This window comes from Cynocephalus volans, chromosome 2 (genome assembly GCF_027409185.1).
Source record: "Cynocephalus volans isolate mCynVol1 chromosome 2, mCynVol1.pri, whole genome shotgun sequence".
NCBI lineage: Eukaryota > Metazoa > Chordata > Mammalia > Dermoptera > Cynocephalidae > Cynocephalus > Cynocephalus volans.
Genome location: NC_084461.1, coordinates 181,181,466 through 181,203,172, shown reverse-complemented (window position 1 = coordinate 181,203,172; position 21,707 = coordinate 181,181,466). Strand labels below are relative to the sequence as shown.

Sequence of the window (21,707 nt, the reverse complement as noted above, 5' to 3'; positions counted from 1 at the left end):
GACCGGCATCCTTGTGTTCACGTGTTTCTCTGCACTAAATCCCGAAATGTAATCTCACAGGGTCATGAGGTAGTGCATTTTCATTTTAACAAAAACTGTCTTATGGCTATCCTAAGTGGTTGAACAATTTTGCATTCCCCTGAATTCTTATTCAACAGAGTGTAACATTACCATTGTCTTGTACTTTCAGCAGCCTTTGATTTCAATTTTTGCCTGGTGGAAGGGTGAAAAATGGTACCTCGTGATTGTTCTGATTTTCGTACCCCTGATATTAGTGACGTTCGACATCCTTTTTCTCCTGGTTCTCCTCCTCCTCCTGCTCCTTCTACTCCTTCCTCTTTTTCTTCTTATTTTTATTGCTTTTCTTATTTACATTTATATAGGCATGAATATGAATACTAATGCTTAAAACTTTCCACAAAGTTGAGTGATAAACCTGTTATATTTATCGTCATTAGCCCAACGTAAGTCACTAGACTTACTTGGAGCCATAGGCCTTGTCCCTCATCTCGTCTCTGCCCACTTTCTATCTCTGTGGCTGGTGAAACATCATTTTCTTTATCTGTCATTTGAGAATCATAATCCCTACCTTGCCTACAGTATAATTAGGAAGAACAAAGTATCAGGGAATTTAAACAGTGAGAGGAAGATGTAGTCTGTCATTTTTATTCCAAGCACTTATGCATTGTCTGTTTTTTTTTTTTTTAAGACTGGCATGATACATGTGTTGCCAGTAGAATTAAAAAGAATTAATTATCAAAATGTTATGTACATTTCTACGTATCATCAAGGCCAGGGTAGCACATAGATTTTCTCTCATACACTGGTCAAGTGGACATTGGCTCTCTGGAGCACCATGTTGCAGAGGTTTGGGAGGCCTTAGCTAGGACTAGCAGGATTGAATAATGCTGTCTGCCTGGGTCAAGGGAGGGAGGAAAGAATGCTTCAATGGGTTTATTCTGTCATGAAACTAGAGGCATGAAGGTGTGGTGTTCCCTGTGTTGGTCTGTTCAGGACTCATCGATACTCTTAAAACTGGACTCTCTCCATCTTCCCTTCTTCCATCCTGACCGTGGTAGGCTTTGTTCTCATATTAGTCCTCTCAAAGTCCCAAGGTGGCTACTACAGCTCCGTGCATCACATCTTCACAAGGCACATGCCTGGGCTAAAATTTTAAAAAGTCCCTTCCTCACACCTTTTAAAGTCAAAAAATTGTTCCCAGAAGTCTCATGGCCCTGCACACTAAGCCTCCTATATCATTGGCCGAAATCATACTCCATGCCTATTTCTAAACCAATCATCGGTAAAGAAATGGAATTACAAGTTGGTTGTAGACCCATTAAGATTCCTTCTTTAGGACTGGGGAGAGAGAGGTCAAGCTTGTGTGAAGTACTTGGCCATTCAAAATTTGAACAGAATCTGAGACCACTGGAGAGGAAGAATGAGGGGCTAACATTTACACCCCTTGGAGTGTCTGCCCTGAAGGTCCCTGCTGGGACATCTGGAAACCTTCTCTGACCTTGCATGTGTGGTTCTGCCTCCAGCTAAGTCTCTCTCTCTTTTCGTTTTCAGCTTTTTGCCCCTGGTATCATAAGACAGGTGTTATTTAAAGCTCGTTGGTTTTCTTCCTTTTGGTCTCAGACTCTGTTGATTATTAAATCCCTAGAACTTAAGCCACTCTTGTATCATTTAATCCTATCATGATCTGTTTAAACCCTCAGAGAAATCACTGTCATCCTTTGTCCTCCCTCACTTTAAAGAGACTTGTAGAGCACATGCTGGGTCCACCCAGCACCCTGATCCCCCCTCAGTACTCTCAAAAATACAGATGTCATACTGGAAGCCACTTCCTCAAAGTTTAGGATACTTGCTCAATGGTCCACATATCATGTCTGGAGGCTGTTGGTCCCCATGTCAGAGAATTTAAATGTTCATCAATATTCTCCTCCTTTATCCTTCGGCAATTCAGAGCTTTTGAATTTCAGCTTAGGCACAGGACCATGCAGAATAAAGACTACGTTTCTTCTTTAACGTGTATGAGCACAAGGGATATGTGTCTTTTTTCAGGTCATGTCCTTAAAAGGTACGGGTTTGTGAATCCCTAGCTCTTCCACTGGCTGGGATACAGATGTAATGGCAGGTGCCAAGAAGGAACCTTAGACCCAGAGATGGAAGATATGTGTACCACAGGGTTTCTCAACCTCAGCACTATTGACATTTTGGTGCAAGGTAATTCTTTGTTGGGAGGGGCTGTCGTCTGTATCATAAGATGTTTAGCAGCATCTCTGGCCTCTACCCTCTAGATGCCAGTATCATGCTCCCCAGTTGTGATAATCAAAAATAGCTACAGACGTTAAGGAGCATCCCCTGAGAAACAAAATTCCTCCCTGTTGAGAACCAGTAGCGTCAAAGTTGGGGAGCAGTGCTGCCAACCTTGAAGTGACCATTGCTGTTCTAAGAGACAGAAATGCACACATGTATTGTTAAAGCAAGTGTTTTAGAATCTCCTCGTTAGAGTAGCATAGACTACTATACTCTAATACATCCACATATTCTTAATCAGTTTCAACAGATTATACAGGACTAATTAAATGTTCAACATTAGAGACAAATGTATCCTTGATTTGGGTAGACAACTAGCAGTGTCTACTCCACCAGATCACTGATGTGAACTTCGCTAGATTTGCCTTATTCATTAAAATTATATAACCTGTCCTGGGAAGGCAGAAGTTACAAATGATGGTCAGAGTGGAACCTGATACTCAGATATGTTTTGTTTTTCTTTCATAGTTTTAAAAAATATTTATTTAAAGTCCTTGCAAAATTTTTAAATATCATTTCACATAGAATTTCCTATCAATGGCTTCTCTTCCAAAATTATGTGCTTAACTACTGTGTGGCATGGCTAGTGAGGTAAAGATTACTGCCAAAATAATTCACTTAGAACTCAGTCTCATTGTCCTCACATATAGCTAAATTCATTCAGCCTTTGTTCAGTGATTCCCTGGTTAAAGCTGAGATAGGCATTGCATGTACCATAGAGACTGTGTTCTCTAGACCCAAACTTGGGACACATTGATTTGACACATGGTCAGACAACAGGGGAGGAACTCTGAACTCCACACTCTCTCAGAACACTGGGGTGTATGTTCCCTGTAGCTGTTTCATGCATACCCTTATAACATCTTGTCATAACAATTAGCAATGCACACAGCAAGTAGGGAGGCTGCTATACCACACTCAGGTTTTACCCTCAGAGGTCTGCGGGTATTCAAGGAGCCCCGCAGCTCTGCAATTGGTGTCATAATGTGTTTGTGGCAAGACAGACTCAAACATAGTCTCTTTCATGAAGGCTTTCCAGATTTCTAGCCCCCTTCTGGGTAAAGCTGACTTCTCCCTTCTTTGCAAATTTCTCTAGACTACTGCTTGGTTGTGTTACTTCATTTTCATTTTCTGTTGGAACTCAGATTCAGGGGGCTGAGATAATTAAGTTCAATCCTCAGCCCATCTTCATCATTGATTGGTAAATGCTTTGTGTTTTGCCACATTTACATGGTGGTAGCTTGTTTCTAATTTCTTTGGCAAATAGAGCCGTCAGAATAGCTCCTGAAGTTTTAGACATGCACCGCTGTTTAAGAAATATTGAATGAGATTTGATTTGTTTCATGTCTATCCAAAATGTTTACTGAGATGTGATCCTAGGCAAGCTGAACCAAATTTCTATTTGGGAATATTTGGGAATATTATTTAGGAATATTATTGCCACTGATGGTGGCAGTGTCATTGGCATTAAATAGGACAGTCTTGTTTACAGGCAACAGAATCCCAACTCAAACTGTTCAAGGAAAAAATGAAAAAAATCAAATGCAATTCCACTTCTGTGTATACACACAAAAGAATTGAAAGCAGACACTCAAAGAGATAGTCGTACAACCATGTTCAGAGAAGCATTATTCACAATAGCCAAAAGGTGGAAGCAACCCAAGTGTCCATCAGTAGATGAATAATTAAACAAAATGTGGTGTATACATAAATGGAATAGTATTCAGTCATAAAAAGGAAGGAAATTCTGACATATGCTATAGCATGGATGAATCTTGAGGACATCATGCTAAGTGACATAAGATAGTAACAAAAGGACAAATTCTACATGATTCCACTTATATGAGGTACTTAGAACAGTCAAATTCATAGAAAGTAGAATGGTGGCTGTCAGGGGCTGTGGGGAGGGAGGAACGGAGACAGAGTAATGCATTTAATGGGTACAGAGTTTCAGTTTTGTAAGATGAAAAATTTCTAGAACTGGATAGTGGTGATGGTTGCACAGCAATGTGACCGTTCACTTAAAACCGGTTAAGATGCAATTGACGTACAGTCGAGCTAAGTAGCTACAATTAATATTAACTTACTGCATGTTATCAAATGGCTAGAAGAGAGGAGATCAAATGTCCTGAGTACATAGAAATGATTACATGTGGTAATGATGAATATGCTGATTATCCTGATTAGATCATCACACGTTGTACACAGGTACTGATAATCAGGTCTGTATCCCAAAAGTATGTACGATCAATTACATTTCAATAAAAAAGTTGGTTAAGATGCTATATTTTATGTTATGTGTATTTTACTCCCTTTTTAAAAAAGTAAACTGATTCACTTATTGTTAAAAGTCTGCAGGTAGAACTAGACTCAAGCCGAGCTGGATCCAGGGGTTAAATGGTGTTATCAAGTGTCTGTCTCTCTCTCCGTTTCCAGGAAATTTCCACAAGGTAGACTAGATGCCTCCAGCGGCATTAACTCACAACCTCCCAGCCTTACAACATTTACAGGGCACTTTTTTCTCGTTACCATGTCCGAAAAATCTGTGAAGAGCCCTGAATGACCAAGGTTGAGTCATGGCACATTCCTGAACCAACTGCATGGCCAGGGGGAGGTGATACTTAGGATTTAGGCAAGGTTAGCTTCACCAGAACAATATAAAATGGGTTCTTTGGATTAAAGTAGGGCTCTGTTATTAAAAGAGATGTGGGTTATTACCTAGACAAGGGCAGCTGAATGCTTGGTGAGAGACATTTTGGACAAAAATGGGAAGTGTGTATAGCACAGTTCTGGTTACTTTGTAACATTATATCATTGGGAGTGTGCCTTCATAGTATTAATAGAGCATAAACAATCTCTCCAGGACTCAAGTGCTGCCGTTTGATGTGCACAAGCCACAAGAGCTGTCTCTTACGCACACGTGGCTTTTCTGTAGACAGCCCTTCTCCTGCTGGTGTGAGCCCAGCCTAGCTCATGCACAGGCTGTCATTTACGACCCTGAATATTATTTCTTTCTTTTGTTGTTCACCTTTTTTCAACCAAGAGTATAATTCTAACCCCAGAAAGCAAACTCCAGGGTAGAATTCATCAAAAAGGAAGCCACAAACAGTAATTCGTGAATTGGGAAAAAACAAGCCCATTCATTAAAAGTGCTCATGGTGAAGTTTCAGGTGGAAATGTCCTTCTGAAGTAGGCTTTGGGCGGGTGGGGCTGGCAGGTCTTTTTGCTCTCATGTTTTTTTGTTTGCTTGTTTATTTGCTTTGTTTTGTTTTGTTTTGTTTCGTTTCTACCAGTAAAGGCACATGTAGAAACAACAGGAATCTCTATAGGTCATGTGTCAGTTCTCTATAAATATAGGGCTTAGGTGGTAAATGCCAACTGTCCACTCACCCAGCCGAGAAATACTATTAGTCATGATTCCCCATGGAGGCCTTCTCATCCTTACTTTGCCCAGATGCTCTGTGAACATGGGAATTCCCTTCCTTGGTGTGTGGAATATAAGACTTTCCTTCCCTAATAATAGTCCACTGTAGCAACTACCAGAGCTTGATCTGGATGGATAATTGGTGAGCAAACCCTTGAGTTAAGTCTCTGTGGCCATCACACTGCAGGTGGAGGTGCCTTGATCTCGGGAAGGTAGGCCTTCCTAAAGTCTCAGAGGAGAAATCAAAATTGGTCTAATTCCAATCTCTTTTGCCAGCTAGTCCCTTTCCAATGACCATTCTAGCCAGAGTGGTCTTTTGACCCACGAAATGTAAAGGGAAATCTGGTATGTTTCAGAAACAAAATCCTTTAAAGGTAAATCCCTTGTCATTATCCATATCCCCCTCTCTCTTGTTTTATTTTTATTTTTTCTGATTTGGATAGTAGTGAAAGAATATGATGCTAAGAGCTATGGCAACTATCCTGAAACAATGAGAGAAAATCTAAAAGCATTATGGAGATGCACCCAGTACCCACTACCTACATACAGCTTGTTCTTTGAGATAACTAAATTACGTTCTTTCTCAAGCATTTCTGGAGCTGACTTTTGAACCCCAAAGCATTACTAATCAACAGCATCAAGTGCTCAAATGCGCTGTCAAGGGCACCCCCAGTGGGTGATCCAAATTTTGCATATGTCCTCCTGAGTTATATATAATTTATTGTAGTGCAAGAATTAAGAATGCAGAGTCTAGAGTCCAACTGCCTTACCTCTTTCTGGCTGCAAGTGACTTAACCTCTCAATGCCTCAGGTTCATGACAGGGAGCTTACATTTGACAAACTGAGCAGTTAGCCCCAGGGATCTGTGGAAGCCTCCCAAAGAAACACCTGGAGCTCCTGGAATACCTGAGGTTCAATGTGCTGCTGCCTGCTGATGGCACACGAAGATCCCCTGGCATCAAAAGACCTGTATTTGTCTTCTTACCAAGAAAACTGCATAAATATGGCCCCTGCCTGTTAAGAGCTCACAATCCAAGAAGACAGACTCATTGCACCAGCCTCCATGGGTGGCTTCACTGAGAGCAGAAAATAGACATTCAACCAAAATGCTGAATGCCACAAAATGAGCTGTCTCTGGGAGTGATTTTGGGTCTTATCTATGTATTTCAGAAACCCAGTTCAATGGCAGTTATAGGGCAATCACTCAGTAAGTAAATATTTATTGAAATTAGTCAATAAATATTTTATGAGTACCTGCTATGCATCAGGCACTATTCTAGATCCTGAAAATACTTTAATGTACTAAGAAGGCAAAGTCCTTTGTCTTGTTTTTATAGGACTACTGTAACAAAATAATATAGACTGGGTAGCTTATAAATAACAACAAAAAAAATATTGCTCACAGTTCTGGAGACTGGGAAGTCCAAGATCAAGGCATCAGAAGGTTTGTTGTCTGCCAAAGGTCACTTCCTGGGTCACAGATGGCACCTTCTATGTGTCCTCTCATGGTGGAAGGGGAGAGGGAGATTTCTCAGGCCTCTTTTACAAGGGCATTAATTCAATTCATGAGGGCTTCATCTTCTCCAAAGTCCCTATCTCCTAATACCATCACCTTGGGGATAAGGATTTCAACATATGAATTTGGGGGTGACACAAACATTCACACCCTGGCATTCCTGCTCCAGTGAAGTTTATGTTCTAGTGGAGATCTATCAACCAAAAAGTAACCAACTATGTATGTCAGGTGGTGATAAAGGCTATGGGGGAAGACAATGTGGGATAAAGGCATAGAGAAGATGAGGTAGATCCCACTTTATGCAGGCCTCCCTAAGGTGAGATCTGAGCAAAGAGGGGAGTGAGGTTGCCAGCCATGCAGATGTCTGAGGGAGAAGCTTTCAGGAGGAAGGAGCAGCAAGAGCAAAGCTCAGGGGCAGGGGTATCAGGTCCCTGGCTTAGCTAGATTGTTGGGAGAGTTGCAAAGTAGAGGTCAGAGAGGCAGGTGGAAGGGAGACATGGGAAAGCAGCCATGTAGGGACTTGAATGAGGGAGCAGGAGTAAAATGCACTTGGAAAGTGGCAGAGGTAGGACTTGAACTTGGGCAGTTGGACTCCAATGCACGTGCTCACTGCCTGACTTCCTGGAAAGCTAAAGAAATGCACACTTTTGGAGTTTCTCTTGGTTAACTTCCGGAGAACATTATGCTGCAGCTAAGAAAGGAATTCTGCAAAATTTTTGCAAGAACTGGAAAGCAACAATGGTGGGTCACCGTGTCCTGAATTGCACCCCAGCGTGATAAGATCAAAAGGACAATGAGTTCCTGGGGCACCATGGGGTCAGGAAAGTGGCTGGATGTGGTGCTCTCTGCACCTGGAAACTTGGTGTCATTCTCCAGTTCTTAGCTAGTTATTATGAAGGAGTTTTTACCTCCTTGCTGAGGAAAGCAGTGCTGTGAAGAGGCCCAGGGCTCATTCAGGGGCGAGTTAATAGGTAAGCGTCATCCAATATTGATGCACTAGCTGCATGGAAGCCTTCGTCCTCCTGCCGAGTTCCCCCACGCCTGGCTATTGAGTCTCTTGAGGAAGCCGCCAATACCTGTAAGAAGTTACTTAAGGAGCCATTATGGATTTGATGGATGGGCTCTTTGCCCTTTTTAGTTTTTATTATTAATACATTCTTTTGCACCACTGGCTCTTGACCCAAGAACAGTTTGGTTACCTATCAAGTTAGCAATGCGTGCATGTGCACAGGTATGTGTGTGTGTGTGACCTCTTGATAATTTTCCCTACAACAGTGGGAAAAGGACTGCATCAGGGACAATATTTGCAAGCCAACCCTTGCTCGTGGATCAGCAGTTCTTTTACTGATGGACAGAATAGATGGATTGTTCTAACTCTGGAGTTGAACTGTATGGGTCAACCACTATTTCTTCCACTTACACACTGTGACCTTGGAGCATGTTTATCAGTCATTCTGTGTCCCTTTTTTTCTCATTTTTTTAAAAAAGCAGCATCTACTAATAGAGTTGTTAGAAGGGGTTTTCTAAAGAAAAATAATACATGGAAAACACTTAGCAGAGAGCCTGGCCGATATTGAAAATATTGATAATAAATGTTAGCTGCTATTTTTATTATTGTTATTATTGGACATTCTCACAAATACAGCAAAGCACTGACTCCGTGGCTATTTCCCCACGAGAACCTAGAAAATTAAGGCAACAAAAAAGAAGATTTGGTTTTGTTTCCTGTCACCTGGCTTCAGAAATAAACAACCAGGGGAATCTCACCTTTGGGATTCTGTGTCCTCGCTCATCATGGTCTCTGCAATGAAACTCTCCTGGACCACAGCATGAGCTATCCTACTGATGGTTTATTATCCCATAATTAAATTAGCATTGTGCCAGTATACACTGTGTAATAGATAAGGTGTGGTCATAAAAATTCTTTACTGTCTGCACATGTAGGATCATGGCATCCATAATCTCAGAGCTGCAGGTGCATGGAAGATATTTGGGGGAGCGTGTTAAAGTTATTCCGGTAATTAGACAGCGGCATCTTCTGCTTACAAAATTCCCTGGGCTCTTTCTGCTTTGCCTTAGAGCAGGATTTCTCAGTCTCAGTACTCTTGATATTTGGGGTTAGATAATTTTGGGGGAAGGGCTGTCCTGTGCATTGTAGGTTGTTTAGCAACGTCTCAGCCTCTACTCACTAAAATCCAGTATCACCCCACCTCCTAGTTGTGACAACCAAAAAATGTCTCCAAACACTGCCAAATGTCCCCTGGAGGGCAAATCACCCCTGGTCGAAAACTGCTGACTTAGAGCACAGCTCAGACTGGTGTTTAGGGCAGATAATTTATAGAAGATGAGACCCCCTCCATGGCACACTCCTCTGAGGAGATTTGCATGCAGGTCAGCATGGACAGATGATTTCCTGGATCAGGAAAAGTTGCATTAAACTGATGTGATTCTGCAGGGATTTTTAGCTTCAAGGCTAAAGATTTACTTTTCATTTTGACCCTGTCCGGAATAGTACATCTTCTCCCAGCCATTCCAAACTGGTGCTCAACCAGCGTTTCTAACGGGCATATACTGTCTACCTTGCTCTGTATAGCACTGATTTGTTCTAGCACTATTCATCTCAGAAATAGTTTATATTGAAATATTTTAGTGCAGGTTGACTCTATCTGGACTCAGCACATGATGCACTAAGAAGTACAGGACACCACCCCACCCAAATGTTCTTGCCTAAGCATTAAATCAGGATCTAACCGTGTTTCCAGGTCCAACAACAAGGTCAAAGGAAATACAGAGGCTAGAAGAACAAATTAAATAACAGTTCAAGGACACAATCAGACAAATCCAGAATGTAGATGTTCTATTACACAAATGACTTTGTATCTCAAAAAAGATCAATTTCATGAAAAAAGGGGAGACACCATTAACAGAATAAATGAGACATAAAAACATAACAACCAAATGCTATGTGTGAACCTTGTTTGGGTGATGATGGTATTAATCCAATTATATAAAATATTTGGGATAATTAGGGAAATTTTATATTAGGAAACTATTGATTTTTCTAGGTATGATAATGGCAAAATGATTATGTTTAGAAAATAATCTCCCCTCCTGCCCTTCAATCTGGTATTTGGCCAAACTCTATTAGAGCTAGAAGGGATCCCTGAGTGGTTCTGTTCATAGAGGTCAGCTTCCTAGGACCAGAGTAGAACAAAGAAAGGCAGAAAGGGGATGGAGTCGGGGGAGGGGCAAATGCAGAATCCTCAGCACCCGTAGGTGGACCACATGTCAGGAATAACAGTGATTCGGTGAGAACAAAGCAGTAACTGCCATACATGGTGCTGGGAACATCATTCTATGTAAATCCCCCATACAACACTGATCCAGTTAGCCCTATACCAGTGGTGTGCTGGTACATGTGTAACAGCTGTCTCTCTATAGGAGGTGGGCAGGGTTGATTTGTAATGCTTTCCAATTTCTGTGGTGTAAATGCTCTCATCATAGCCAATCTCAAGATACCAATGTGATATCACTGAGTACAGGTTGGGAAGAGGTGTCCAATAGCACTTCATTGGATAGTATTTCCTTCATACAGATGCGTAGACATAAATAGTCTCAAAGGCAGAGATAATAGAAAATTGTGATAAAAAATAATTAGGAAGTGATAGTTTTGAGTATTTATTCCTTTATTTCTAATATAGATCATCCAATTGTAAGTGCATATGATTTATATGTGAATAATTGCTATGTTTAATAACAAAAAAAAAAAAAAAAAAAAAAACCCTCCTGAAAATGTAACAGCTGGAATGTAGAGGGTTAGAAATCTTGATTCTCACTTGATTTTAGAATAGGGTTTTTAGGTATATACATGTATGGGGCAAAAGCCCTCTGGTAGGAGGTGACAGCCTACAGCCAGAGGACAAAATACCATCTAATAAACTCTAATCGCTGCTTAGGTATGGGATTGTATAGTTTAATGATTTTAGAGCTAACAGGTGGTTGTCCTATCAATTCTGTTAAGAGATTTTAAGAATTGATGAAGGGAAAGATGTAAAAAAATGTTTGCTAGGAGCAAGCTGTCTTTTTGGTGTAAATTTTAGAGATAACTATACTTGGATTTTATCATAAGAATGCAACTTTTGTTTAAGGGGAGATTATACTTTAGATAACAAGCACAGTTTGACCAATTTAGCTTTTCACAAATTGGACTTTGGCATGTCACATTATTAATTTTGCTGATGTTACTAGTTTCCATTGTTTAAGCTATACCTAGCCATAGATAACTTTTGTAACACTGCCCATGTCTTTCTGTCCTTTTGTAATGATTGAATCCACTGATATTACTTATAAAACCTCCTTGTCTTTACAGTAAAAGCTAACTTTGAATCAGGGTTGTACCCAGTTTTCTCCTTCTGACAGAGGAGTTGCTGAGGTGCAGTCCCTTCAAGCTTCTCATCACATTCATGGTGCTTTGAGTAATCCCTTTTTCATCTCAGTTACACAGTGAGAAGTGTGACACTAGAACACTACTGCTTTATGCTGATCAACCTGAAGTTTCAAAGCAAGAAGACAAGAGTAGGGTTGGGAAGGTAGAATTGGGTGTTCTTAAGAGCAAACCTATGAAAGTGAAACATTGGTGTTTGTTTTATGAATGAACATTCATTGTGCCAATTTTTGCAATAAAGGTGTCACCCATTGCTGGAACCAGAGGAACAGAGAAAATAATAATAAAGCTTGGCATAGCAACAATGCTTAGGAAATCCACTTTTGCTGCAGACATTTGCTGATTCACTGATAAAGCAGTTTTCATTAGCACACAAGATCAAAGCAGATTTGAGGCAGCCAAAGGTAATGGCCCCAAGGAGTCAGTGTTTGATAAGCTAAACAGAAAATGAAAAAGATGCTCAATTGGAAAAGTGCTTCGCTGCAGCTGTTTCACAGCCGAGGCTGAAAGAGGTGAGGAGCTTTTGTTCTAGATGGACTGGCTGTGGCTGCCCATCTTAGTCAACTAGGGAACAAGGAGTTTTATACACAGGGAAAAGAGCCAGGTTTCAGTGCTTACACAGACACACACAGACACACACACACACACACACAGAGATGCATGCACATGCACATATAAACATACATACATACACATACAAATGACTTCTTTTAGGAAATGGCAATGGTGGCCATTGGAAGCTTTTCCATAGCCTTTGGACCTGTCTGTGCCTGCTCATTTCCTGGGGTCTTCACTCCTACCAACAGGGGCAGAAGGTCTGCCCTGACAGGAAAGATCAAAGAGGAATGGCACCGAGGAATGGGAAACTAGGTCTAGCCTGGAAAAGGGCACTGCCCCAGCAGCCCAACTGTCCCCAGCTCAGGAAGTTGCCACTGGAATAAGCTATGTTCACAGGTCTCCCGATGGCAGATGGGGAAATGGAAACCAGCTCACACTATTGAGAGCAACACACAGGGCAAGCATTTGCAATATTTTTACTACACAGAGCCCTGTTGAATACCTACCTTCCCATGTTTTGAAAGATTGAATATACAAAGCTGCATTTATGAAAGGAAGCTCTGCATAGTTTAAATTATATGTATATTGTTGCTTGCCAGTGTGTGGTATGCATACTAGTAGCAAGCGATGTTATTTTATGAGATTCATGAATGACTTTTTTATTTGTATCACTATATATTTATTTCAATGTGCATTTATGGGGAAAGGTTAGTTTTATTATGATTGCATATATAGTCATATACAGTTCCTTTTTGAAATAATCTTTCTAAAGTAAAAAAAAAAAAGAAGGAGGTAGCTAATTTAAAGAAAAAATATTAAGTGATATTGCAGAGAGTGTGTGGATATGCCAACACTTTGAGGGTGGAACTTGAATGACTAAACCTGGGGAAACCCACATGGATATTTGCATATATCTAACCTCCAGTGAGCATCTAATCAGACCATGATGCTGAGAGTGACCACACTGACTTAATAAGATTATATGGCAACAACAACGACTCTGCTATTTTAGTTAATAAATGAACCCTGATCCTAGACAAATGTTTGTTTTATCTTAGGTGTTTTGAAATACTGAGAACTCACAGCCCCTGCCCTCTGCCATGTTAGCTTTGTAGGGCCTCTGTCAGCTTAGAGGGTGGACATGGATATGAATTTATGAGTCTTATTCCAGTGGAAGTTAAAACATATCAGTGCATTAATGCCTTCATATATAGCCTGCACCACTTGCAAAGGGCTATCCACTCATTTTATTAGCTGCAGAAGCTATCATGAGTATGTAACAGCAGGTTTTCCCATTGCAGTGCCCAGGGCGAAGTTGGGGGAATGCACTAGATTGACAGGCCAAGTGCAATGGGACATTAAATCTACCTGTTGGGGCTGTAATTATTTTGCTTCATGGCAGCTCCTTGCAGGGGGCCAGACCAGGCATGGCCTGTTTTAGTTATTGCTTGCTTCTTTAATTTATTGTTGGCAACTGTATCAGTTTTCTAGGGCTGCTGTAACAAAATATCACAGATTAAATGTCTAAAACAGCAGAAATTTGTTCTTTTGCAGTTCTGCAAGCCAGACCTTCAAAAGCAAGGTTAGTTCCTTCTAAGGCCTGTGAAGCACGGTCTGTCCTAGGCCTCTCTCCTTGGCTTATAGATGGTCATCTTCATGTTCACAGGGTATTCTCCCTGTCTGCGTGTGTGTCTGTCTCCAAATTTCCCCTTTTTATGAGGACACCAGTCATACTGAATTAGTGCTCACCCTAATGATCTCATTTTAACTTGATATCTCTGTAATGACCCTATCTTTATGTAAGGTCACATTCTGAAGGGCTGGGGTTAGGACTCCAACATATGGAGGGGTGCGGAGTTCAAGTCATAATAATGACTAATTATAATTTTCCCTTTTTAGCATACTCTGAGGATCAGATTCAGCTCCTGAGCAGACAGACCTACAGGGGCAGAGCAAGTGGTCCCTCCCTTCTTCCCTCCCAAATCACACGTGGATGCTCACATACTCCAGCAGACCAGAGATGCTTCTAGAGAGAGCATTTGACAAGGAGATTATAGCAAAGCCTGAGATAGATGGCTTGGAGGATGGAAATTAGGCTTCCTGTGTTAAAAATTTGTACTGAACATCGATTTTCTCAAGGAACACTTAATCATCCCTGTATTACACCCAAGCCAAGCACATTTTGAGAAGTGGGGGGATATTTTTTGTTTATTGGTTTTTAACCACTGAAAACTGAATAGGAGCACCAGCTATAAATGTGCTGTGCAGATTGCATGAGTCCCACTCAGGTACCCCAAACAGGACTGGAAGCACCACCGGGTCAGGCCCACACCTAAATCCTCAGAGCTGGAAACAGTCGGTGCTCACCACTTATGTAGTAAGTGAAGTTAAAATGACAGCATCCGTGTTATTTAGCACTGTGTCTATGAACACAAGTTCATCTCCCCAACTACCAGCAACAGTGGTCCCACAAATTGGGGACCACTAAACTAAGGCCACCCTCTGTGAGGCAGATATGAAAGATAAGCACACCTCAGACTCCCCTGGGGCAGAGCTGAGTTTCTGCCACCTGACCCACTGTCCCTCCCTTTGATGAGACCCTGCTGAGAAAGGGCAGCCTCTCACGTCACCACTGGCCAGTTTGCCCCCACTACTTACCTAGAAGCCAGCCATCCTCAAGGCTGACCATCTAATTCCACTGTTTTGTTTTTAATGCTGCCTCTGATTGCAAAACTTTTGGTCCTGGGACCCAAACTCTTGCGACAACTTGTTCCTCAAAGTAGATAGAAACACGCATTGTTCTTAACAAAGAAAACCCCCAGTTAACAAAATCAGCCATTTAAACCCTATGTCATTCTCCTTTCTCAGTGGCTCATTTTTCCACCTCACCCAAAGGTAAAACCAACCCCTTCACCACTCAGTGAGAATCTTATTTGCATAAACTGTTAAGTGGAAAGAACAATCTGGAGCTTCAGGAATCTGGAATCTGGAGCAAAATCCAAATACAGCAAGGGTCAATATCAAGCAAAGCCACGTTGCATGAGGCATTTATTTCCGTCAGTAGAAATAGAAAGTGTCTGTGCTATGAACAACTGGGGCCACGATTTCCCTGCTTAGGAACAATGGGGGCTTCTGCCTGCTAATGTGCCGTTACTCTTTGTCCCTCAAGCACACCCTGGTCTCCTTGTGTTCAGGGTAGCACGTGTGTTTAGCAAATCATTTTAATGTAAGACTTAGAGAATGTGGCAGCTGTGGCTAATATGCTTCTGCTGTTCTGGGGATCGATGCTAATTTGGACATCCTTATGTTTGGCAGGTGAAGGTGTGGTTAATCACTACCTCTCACCCCCTTGGTTTTCTCATGGTGACTCCTGGGCAATCATATTTCTCAGCTACATCTAGCCTTTTGACTACAAGAATTTATCTCCTCTCTGGGAGGTTAGCAGGGCAAGTGCATGTGAGTATGTGTGATTTTGGGGGGGGGCTGTTACTTTTACAAGACATAACCTTGCATATAATTTAAGAAGTCAAATAGTTCTTCAGAGTTTGTGGCAAAACTGTGTATGACATTCTCAAAGTGACACACTATAATGAAAGAGAATAGATCAATATTTGTCAGGATTCGAGTTAGAGAGAGTGTGTGGCTATTAAGGGGTGACCTGAGTGAGCTCATCTGTGGTAATGGAACACTTCATATCTTGATTACAGTCAAGGTTACTCGAATCTAAACATCATAAATTTCATAAAATTATACACCAAAAAAAAATGTTCTCGTGAAAACAGGTGCAATCTAATCACAACCTACTTTGAGTTAATAATATTAAACCAATATCAATTGCCTGACCTTGACAGTGAACCATGATTATGTATGATTTTGTCATGGGGGAAGCTGGGTGAAGGGAACATGGGAACTTGGTATTCTTGTTTTTGTTTGTTTGTTTTTTTGCAACTCCTTGATGATCTCAAACTATTAAACTGTTTCAAAATAAAAACCTATTTAAAAATAAGACTGCAATACTTTGCTCCGTTTCGCTGTCCTCTCTGCACAGATGCAAAATTCTTTTCTTATCTGGCATTTACATCCGCATCACTGAATGACATGCCGATGCTGATATATATTTTTTTAAATTTTTAGGCAACAACTACTTTATATATATATGCATGTGTGTGTATATATATATACATATGTGTGTGTGTCCATATATACACACACATATATATATGTATATACATATGTGTGTTTATATATATATATATATCCACTATGTAAAATAAGAATATCTCTCACTTTTCTCTACCACATACATGCCCTCATTCCTGTATCTCCAGCCTTCCAGTGTAATAATCATATTTTGTCTAGATTAATATTCAGTGTTTAAAATATTATAAGTATGTTTACTAATCCCAGTCAAGCCAAATATTAAATTATAATTGCTTTTTTCTTTTCTTCATAATTAAATCTTTAGAACTGAACAGTGATTTGGTTTTATTCTTTTTCTTGTTTTTTCTGTGTATTTAACTTTTTTTTTTTTTTTTCCCCATGACCGGCACTCAGCCAGTGAGTGCACCGGTCATTCCTATATAGGATCCGAACCCGCGGCGGGAGCACTCCCAGCGCAGCACTCTACCGAGTGCGCCACGGGCTCGGCCCCTGTGCATTTAACTTCTATGTATTCCCAAATGCTCCACTACTTGTCTAAAGCGCCTCAAGAAACATTCGTGCACCTGACGTTTGTTAGGAAAATAAGTCTTTTCCAGGACCTTCTCCGTGCCTGGTGTTCTGCCGTCTTCCTGGGTCCTCCCTTCACCATCTATCTGGAATTCCTCCCACCTCTGTTACAACTTGGGTCTGTTTCCCTCATCTCTTGTCTCTGTCTAAGTGTACTGCCCAGTTTGGTGGAGCACATCCTTGAGCAGTTTCCTGAGCACGGAGTAGAAATATTTTTGAGAACCTGCATGTAGAAGCAATGAGTTTATAATTAAGCTGATACAAAATTATAAGTTGGAACTCTCATACATTGTTGGTGCGACTGCAAAATGGTGCAGCCTCTATGGAAAATGGTATGGAGGTTCCTCAAACAATTGCAGATAGATCTACCATACGACCCAGCTATCCCACTGTTGGGAATATACCCAGAGGAATGGAAATCATCAAGTCGAAGGTATACCTGTTCCCCAGTGTTCATCGCAGCACTCTTTACAATAGCCAAGAGCTGGAACCAGCCCAAATGTCCATCATCAGATGAGTGGATACGGAAAATGTGGTACATCTACACAATGGAATACTACTCAGCTATAAAAACGAATGAAATACTGCCATTTGCAACAACATGGATGGACCTTGAGAGAATTATATTAAGTGAAACAAGTCAGGCACAGAAAGAGAAATACCACATGCTCTCACTTATTGGTGGGAGCTAAAAATTAATATATAAATTCACACACACAAACACACACACACACAAAAAAAAAACCTGGGGGGGGGGAAGAAGATATAACAACCACAATTACTTGAAGTTGATACGACAAGCAAACAGAGGGGACATTGGTGGGGGGGAGGGGGAGGGAGGAGGGAGGGAGGTTTTTGTGATGGGCAACAATAATCAGCCACAATGTATATCGACAAAATAATTTTTTTTTTAAAAAAAAGAAAGAAAATTTAAAGAGAATGACGAAAAAAAAAAAAAAGAATATTTAAGATTTTTTTTATCGCTGTTAGTTTCGGGCGTGTCTGTTGTGAGTTCTGAGTCCATTCTGATGTTTAGTCCTTTTTCTTTCTGGGGGACTGTGCAATTCACTTCACTGTACCCTGCGTGCTGAAATGTGCTGATCCTGCGGCTCGGCAGGATCTATCAGTTCCTCGTGCTCGTCACCCAGTGGGCTCTTCCAATCTGAAAACTCGTCCCCTTTCACTTGGGGAGATTTTCTGGAACTACTGCATTAATGATTCCTCCTATCTCTATTCTCTGTTTGTTTGTTTTCTTTCTTTCTTTTTCTGTTATTCACATGTTGAACCCTGAACTTGTCCTCTTAGTTTATCTTTTCTCCTATCTTCCATTCCTTTGTCTTTTCCCTTCTTCCTAGGAGATTTCCTTTCCTTTAAACATCAACCATTCCACTGACTTTCTATTTCTGCTGTGATATTTTTAATTTCCAAGGGCTTGTTGTTTTTCCTTTCTGGATGTTCTTTTTTTTTTATCGCGTTCTATTTTTTGTTTCATGGTTGCAGTTTCTTAGCTCTCTGTGAATGTGAATCGTTGTCTGTTTTTAAGACTGCGTTCTTTTCTGTGTAGGCGCTGTTTTCTATAGATTGCTCCTCCCTAACCCCTCACCATTTGCCTGTTTGGGGTCTTTATATCATATAGAGACTTATCTCAGTGTCTAATAATTCTTGTTTGTCTGCTCATGTAAAAGAGTGGGGGGATAAAAAGCTACTAGAAACTCTGAGCCCATGCATAGGACTTGCTGACTAGAAACGTCACTGAAAGGTAATCAGGCTGGCTGTTCCGAGTAGCCCCAATCTCAGTACCTTTTTGTTTTTGCTCTTAGGATGATAGAATTCTCTAGAATGCTGTTTTTCATCGAGGGTGAAGACCCAGTCTGGGGACAGCCTGGGAATCTCAATGTTCAGTATGCATGGGATCATGATGTTTCTCCAATTCTAGTATGGTACCCCAATTCTCAACTCTTCCTGGCACCCCCAGACCAGATATAGAGTTCCGGCAGTCCCACTGTGGCTGCTCTATAAATAGACTTAAATCCTCATTATTTTTGTGCTCATTCACTCCCACTTTTAGAGGCACCTAGTACAGCCAATTCCTGAGTCTGAGGGATTCTATGGTATAAACTATGTTGGTTCTTAGCTTTTCTTGCTGACAGCTTATGACTCAGTTTTGAAATTTTGCTAACTCATTTTACCTACTTTATCTCTGCCTTCCAGGTTCACGATCTGTGTTTCCTGCTGTGTCTCCTCTCTCTCCATTGTGGGTTTATGCCTTTAAAAACAGCCCATTTACTCTCTTTTAGGTGGAATTTGCGAAGAGGATTATTAGTAGATGTAGATGTTTCTGCTGCATCTGCCATTTTTCTCATTAGTTTATTGATTAGAAAACTGAGGTCTAGGGAGGCTAAATGTCAAGGCCAAAACAACAGCCCTAAGAGGAGCTATTTGCCTTTTGTTTGTTTGTTTGTTAGGTTCTTGACTTAATTCCCCTTTGCTGAGTGTGTGCCATGCACGTGACATTAAGCAGGTCAGAGATCTCCCTGAGGTGATGTAACACTAGCTAACATTTATTGGGTGGATACTATATGCACGACACTGTTCTAATCTCTTCATATGTGTCAATACATTTAATCATCTCAATTATAAAGGGCTGCTTTATAATGAGGAAAGTGAGGCACAAAGGGGTTATAACCTGCCAAAAGTCACATAGCTAGAAAGTGGGGAAGTTAGAGTACACAGCTAGAAAGTGGGGAGGTTAGGGTGTAAACCTAGACCAGGGTTTCACAAACTGGGTACTACTGACACTTGCCCTGGATAACTACGTGTTGTAAGGGGCTGTCCTGTGCACTGTGGGCTGTTTAACTGCATTCCTAGCCTCTACCAACTAGGTGACGACTCCCCCCAAATTGTGATAACCAAAAATGTCTCCAGACATTGCTAAATGTCCCCTGCAAGACACAAATACCCCCAATTCAGAATGAGTAGCCCAGGCAGGCTGAGTGTGTGCCCTCGATCATGCTGCTGTATGGCCTCTCAGGCTAGTGAAAGTCCAGGGGCCCCTTTCCCTCATTCTCAGAACTGGACAGCAAGTTCCATGATTCTCTAGTCTGTGGGAAGATCCCCCTCCCGTTCCCATCCCTCCAGTCCCCAGCGTCACCACTAGCTGGTGGCTTTGTCTGTTTGGGTCACTGGATATGAAAAAGTGGGAAAACAAAACAGAAACTAATGGTAGCCATTTAGCAGAGCTCGGGCACACTAGGAAAGGCCAAGTCTTTAATCCTGTGGCTCTCTCTTGCCCATCTTTATCCCCACAGAGCCAAGGTCAAGAAGGGGGTGAACATCCTGAGCGCTGAGACCAGCGAGCCCCGGCAGTGGGACGTGAAGCAGGAGGTGGGCAACGGCGGGAAGCACGCCACCACCAGCGTGGCCTGCCAGCGCCTGGGGCCGAGCGCGCGCAACAGGTAAGCAGCCCCTCTCTCCGCAGGGTGGCTCCGGGTCCCGGTGGCCCAGTCACTGCCTAAGAGGCTTGATGTAGACTCACATTAACCGCTGTTGAGCAGTTATTAAACCCACGGCCCGGAAATCTGGAGGCACTTACATCAACTGTGATACCATCTGGCAGTCGACAGCAGGGCAGGCCAGGGCACTGCCACTAAACTTCTGTGGTTTGGGCCTTGGAGTGATGTCATCTCTGTTTTGCCAAGGCTTATGGAATCGCTTCACCTGAACTTATTTCCTTGGGGCTTTGCCCTTCCCAAGTTATCAGAGGATGCTTTCTTACAAAGCACTTATCCTTTGCACAAAGGGTTACATGTAGTCTTCTGTGAGAAGTAATTTTTAAAAAAGGAGTCAGCAATTGGTGGCTATAATAGATAAGAATGTGCTCTGTGTGATTCTCTATAGACATCCTGGATTATTATTTAAAATAATTGTGTTCCGATCATAAAAGCAATATATACTCATTTTAGAATGTTTGGAAAACACAGTTCTAGGAGGGAAAAAAGAACCCTTAAATCATATATCGATATCCCTACTACCCAAGGATAACCGACTGCTAATGTGTCGGTTCATTTTCTTCCAGTGTTTTATACATATATAGCATCGGTATATAGTAAATGTATAGCAGATTTATTTTACACATTTGGTATCATACATACAGATTTTTCAGACGCTTATTTTCACATATTGGAAACATTTTCTCTTGATATTAAATATTCCTTTAAAATGTTTTTAATGGCTTCAAAATATTTTATCACTTGGATTTAAGATCATATAAATAACCGTGTCTGTATTTGTGTGCATTTAGGTTGTTTCCAAGTTGTATTCTTATAATGCAGCAGTAAACCACCTTCCACATAAATCTTCATCCACTTCTCTCTTCCTTAAGGTGGCTTCTTAGAATCAAAAAGTAAGATCATTTTTTAGGGTTATTGATACATTCTGTCAGTGTATTTTCCTAAAGGGATTAGTATTAAGTGAAGAAATGTTCTAGTATTGAACACATTTTCTTAAGTAATGCTACAAGGCTACCATGAAAAATTCTTCAAATTCTCCACTTTATTTAGAAACACGATATTCTTTTATCCATAAAAGCCCTTCCTCAGGCCTTCCTTTAATGTGTAACCAGAAAAACATCTGGCATCCTGAACAGTTTACTGATTTCAACAACAATCTTCACCATCATTACCCCAAAAAGGATTTTTAGTACATCTGGGGGGTGA

The 21,707-nt window shown here is 41.2% G+C and overlaps 1 protein-coding gene across 1 annotated transcript in view; it reads left to right on the top strand.

Moving 5' to 3' along the window:
* The window catches only part of TMEM132C (transmembrane protein 132C), a 244,611-nt gene that overhangs the window by 86,202 nt on the left and 136,702 nt on the right, over positions 1-21,707 (top strand). Inside the window, exon 3 of the mRNA XM_063087724.1 lies at positions 20,301-20,447. Coding sequence (XP_062943794.1) covers positions 20,301-20,447 — 147 coding nt within the window. The remainder of the gene's footprint in view (positions 1-20,300; positions 20,448-21,707) is intronic.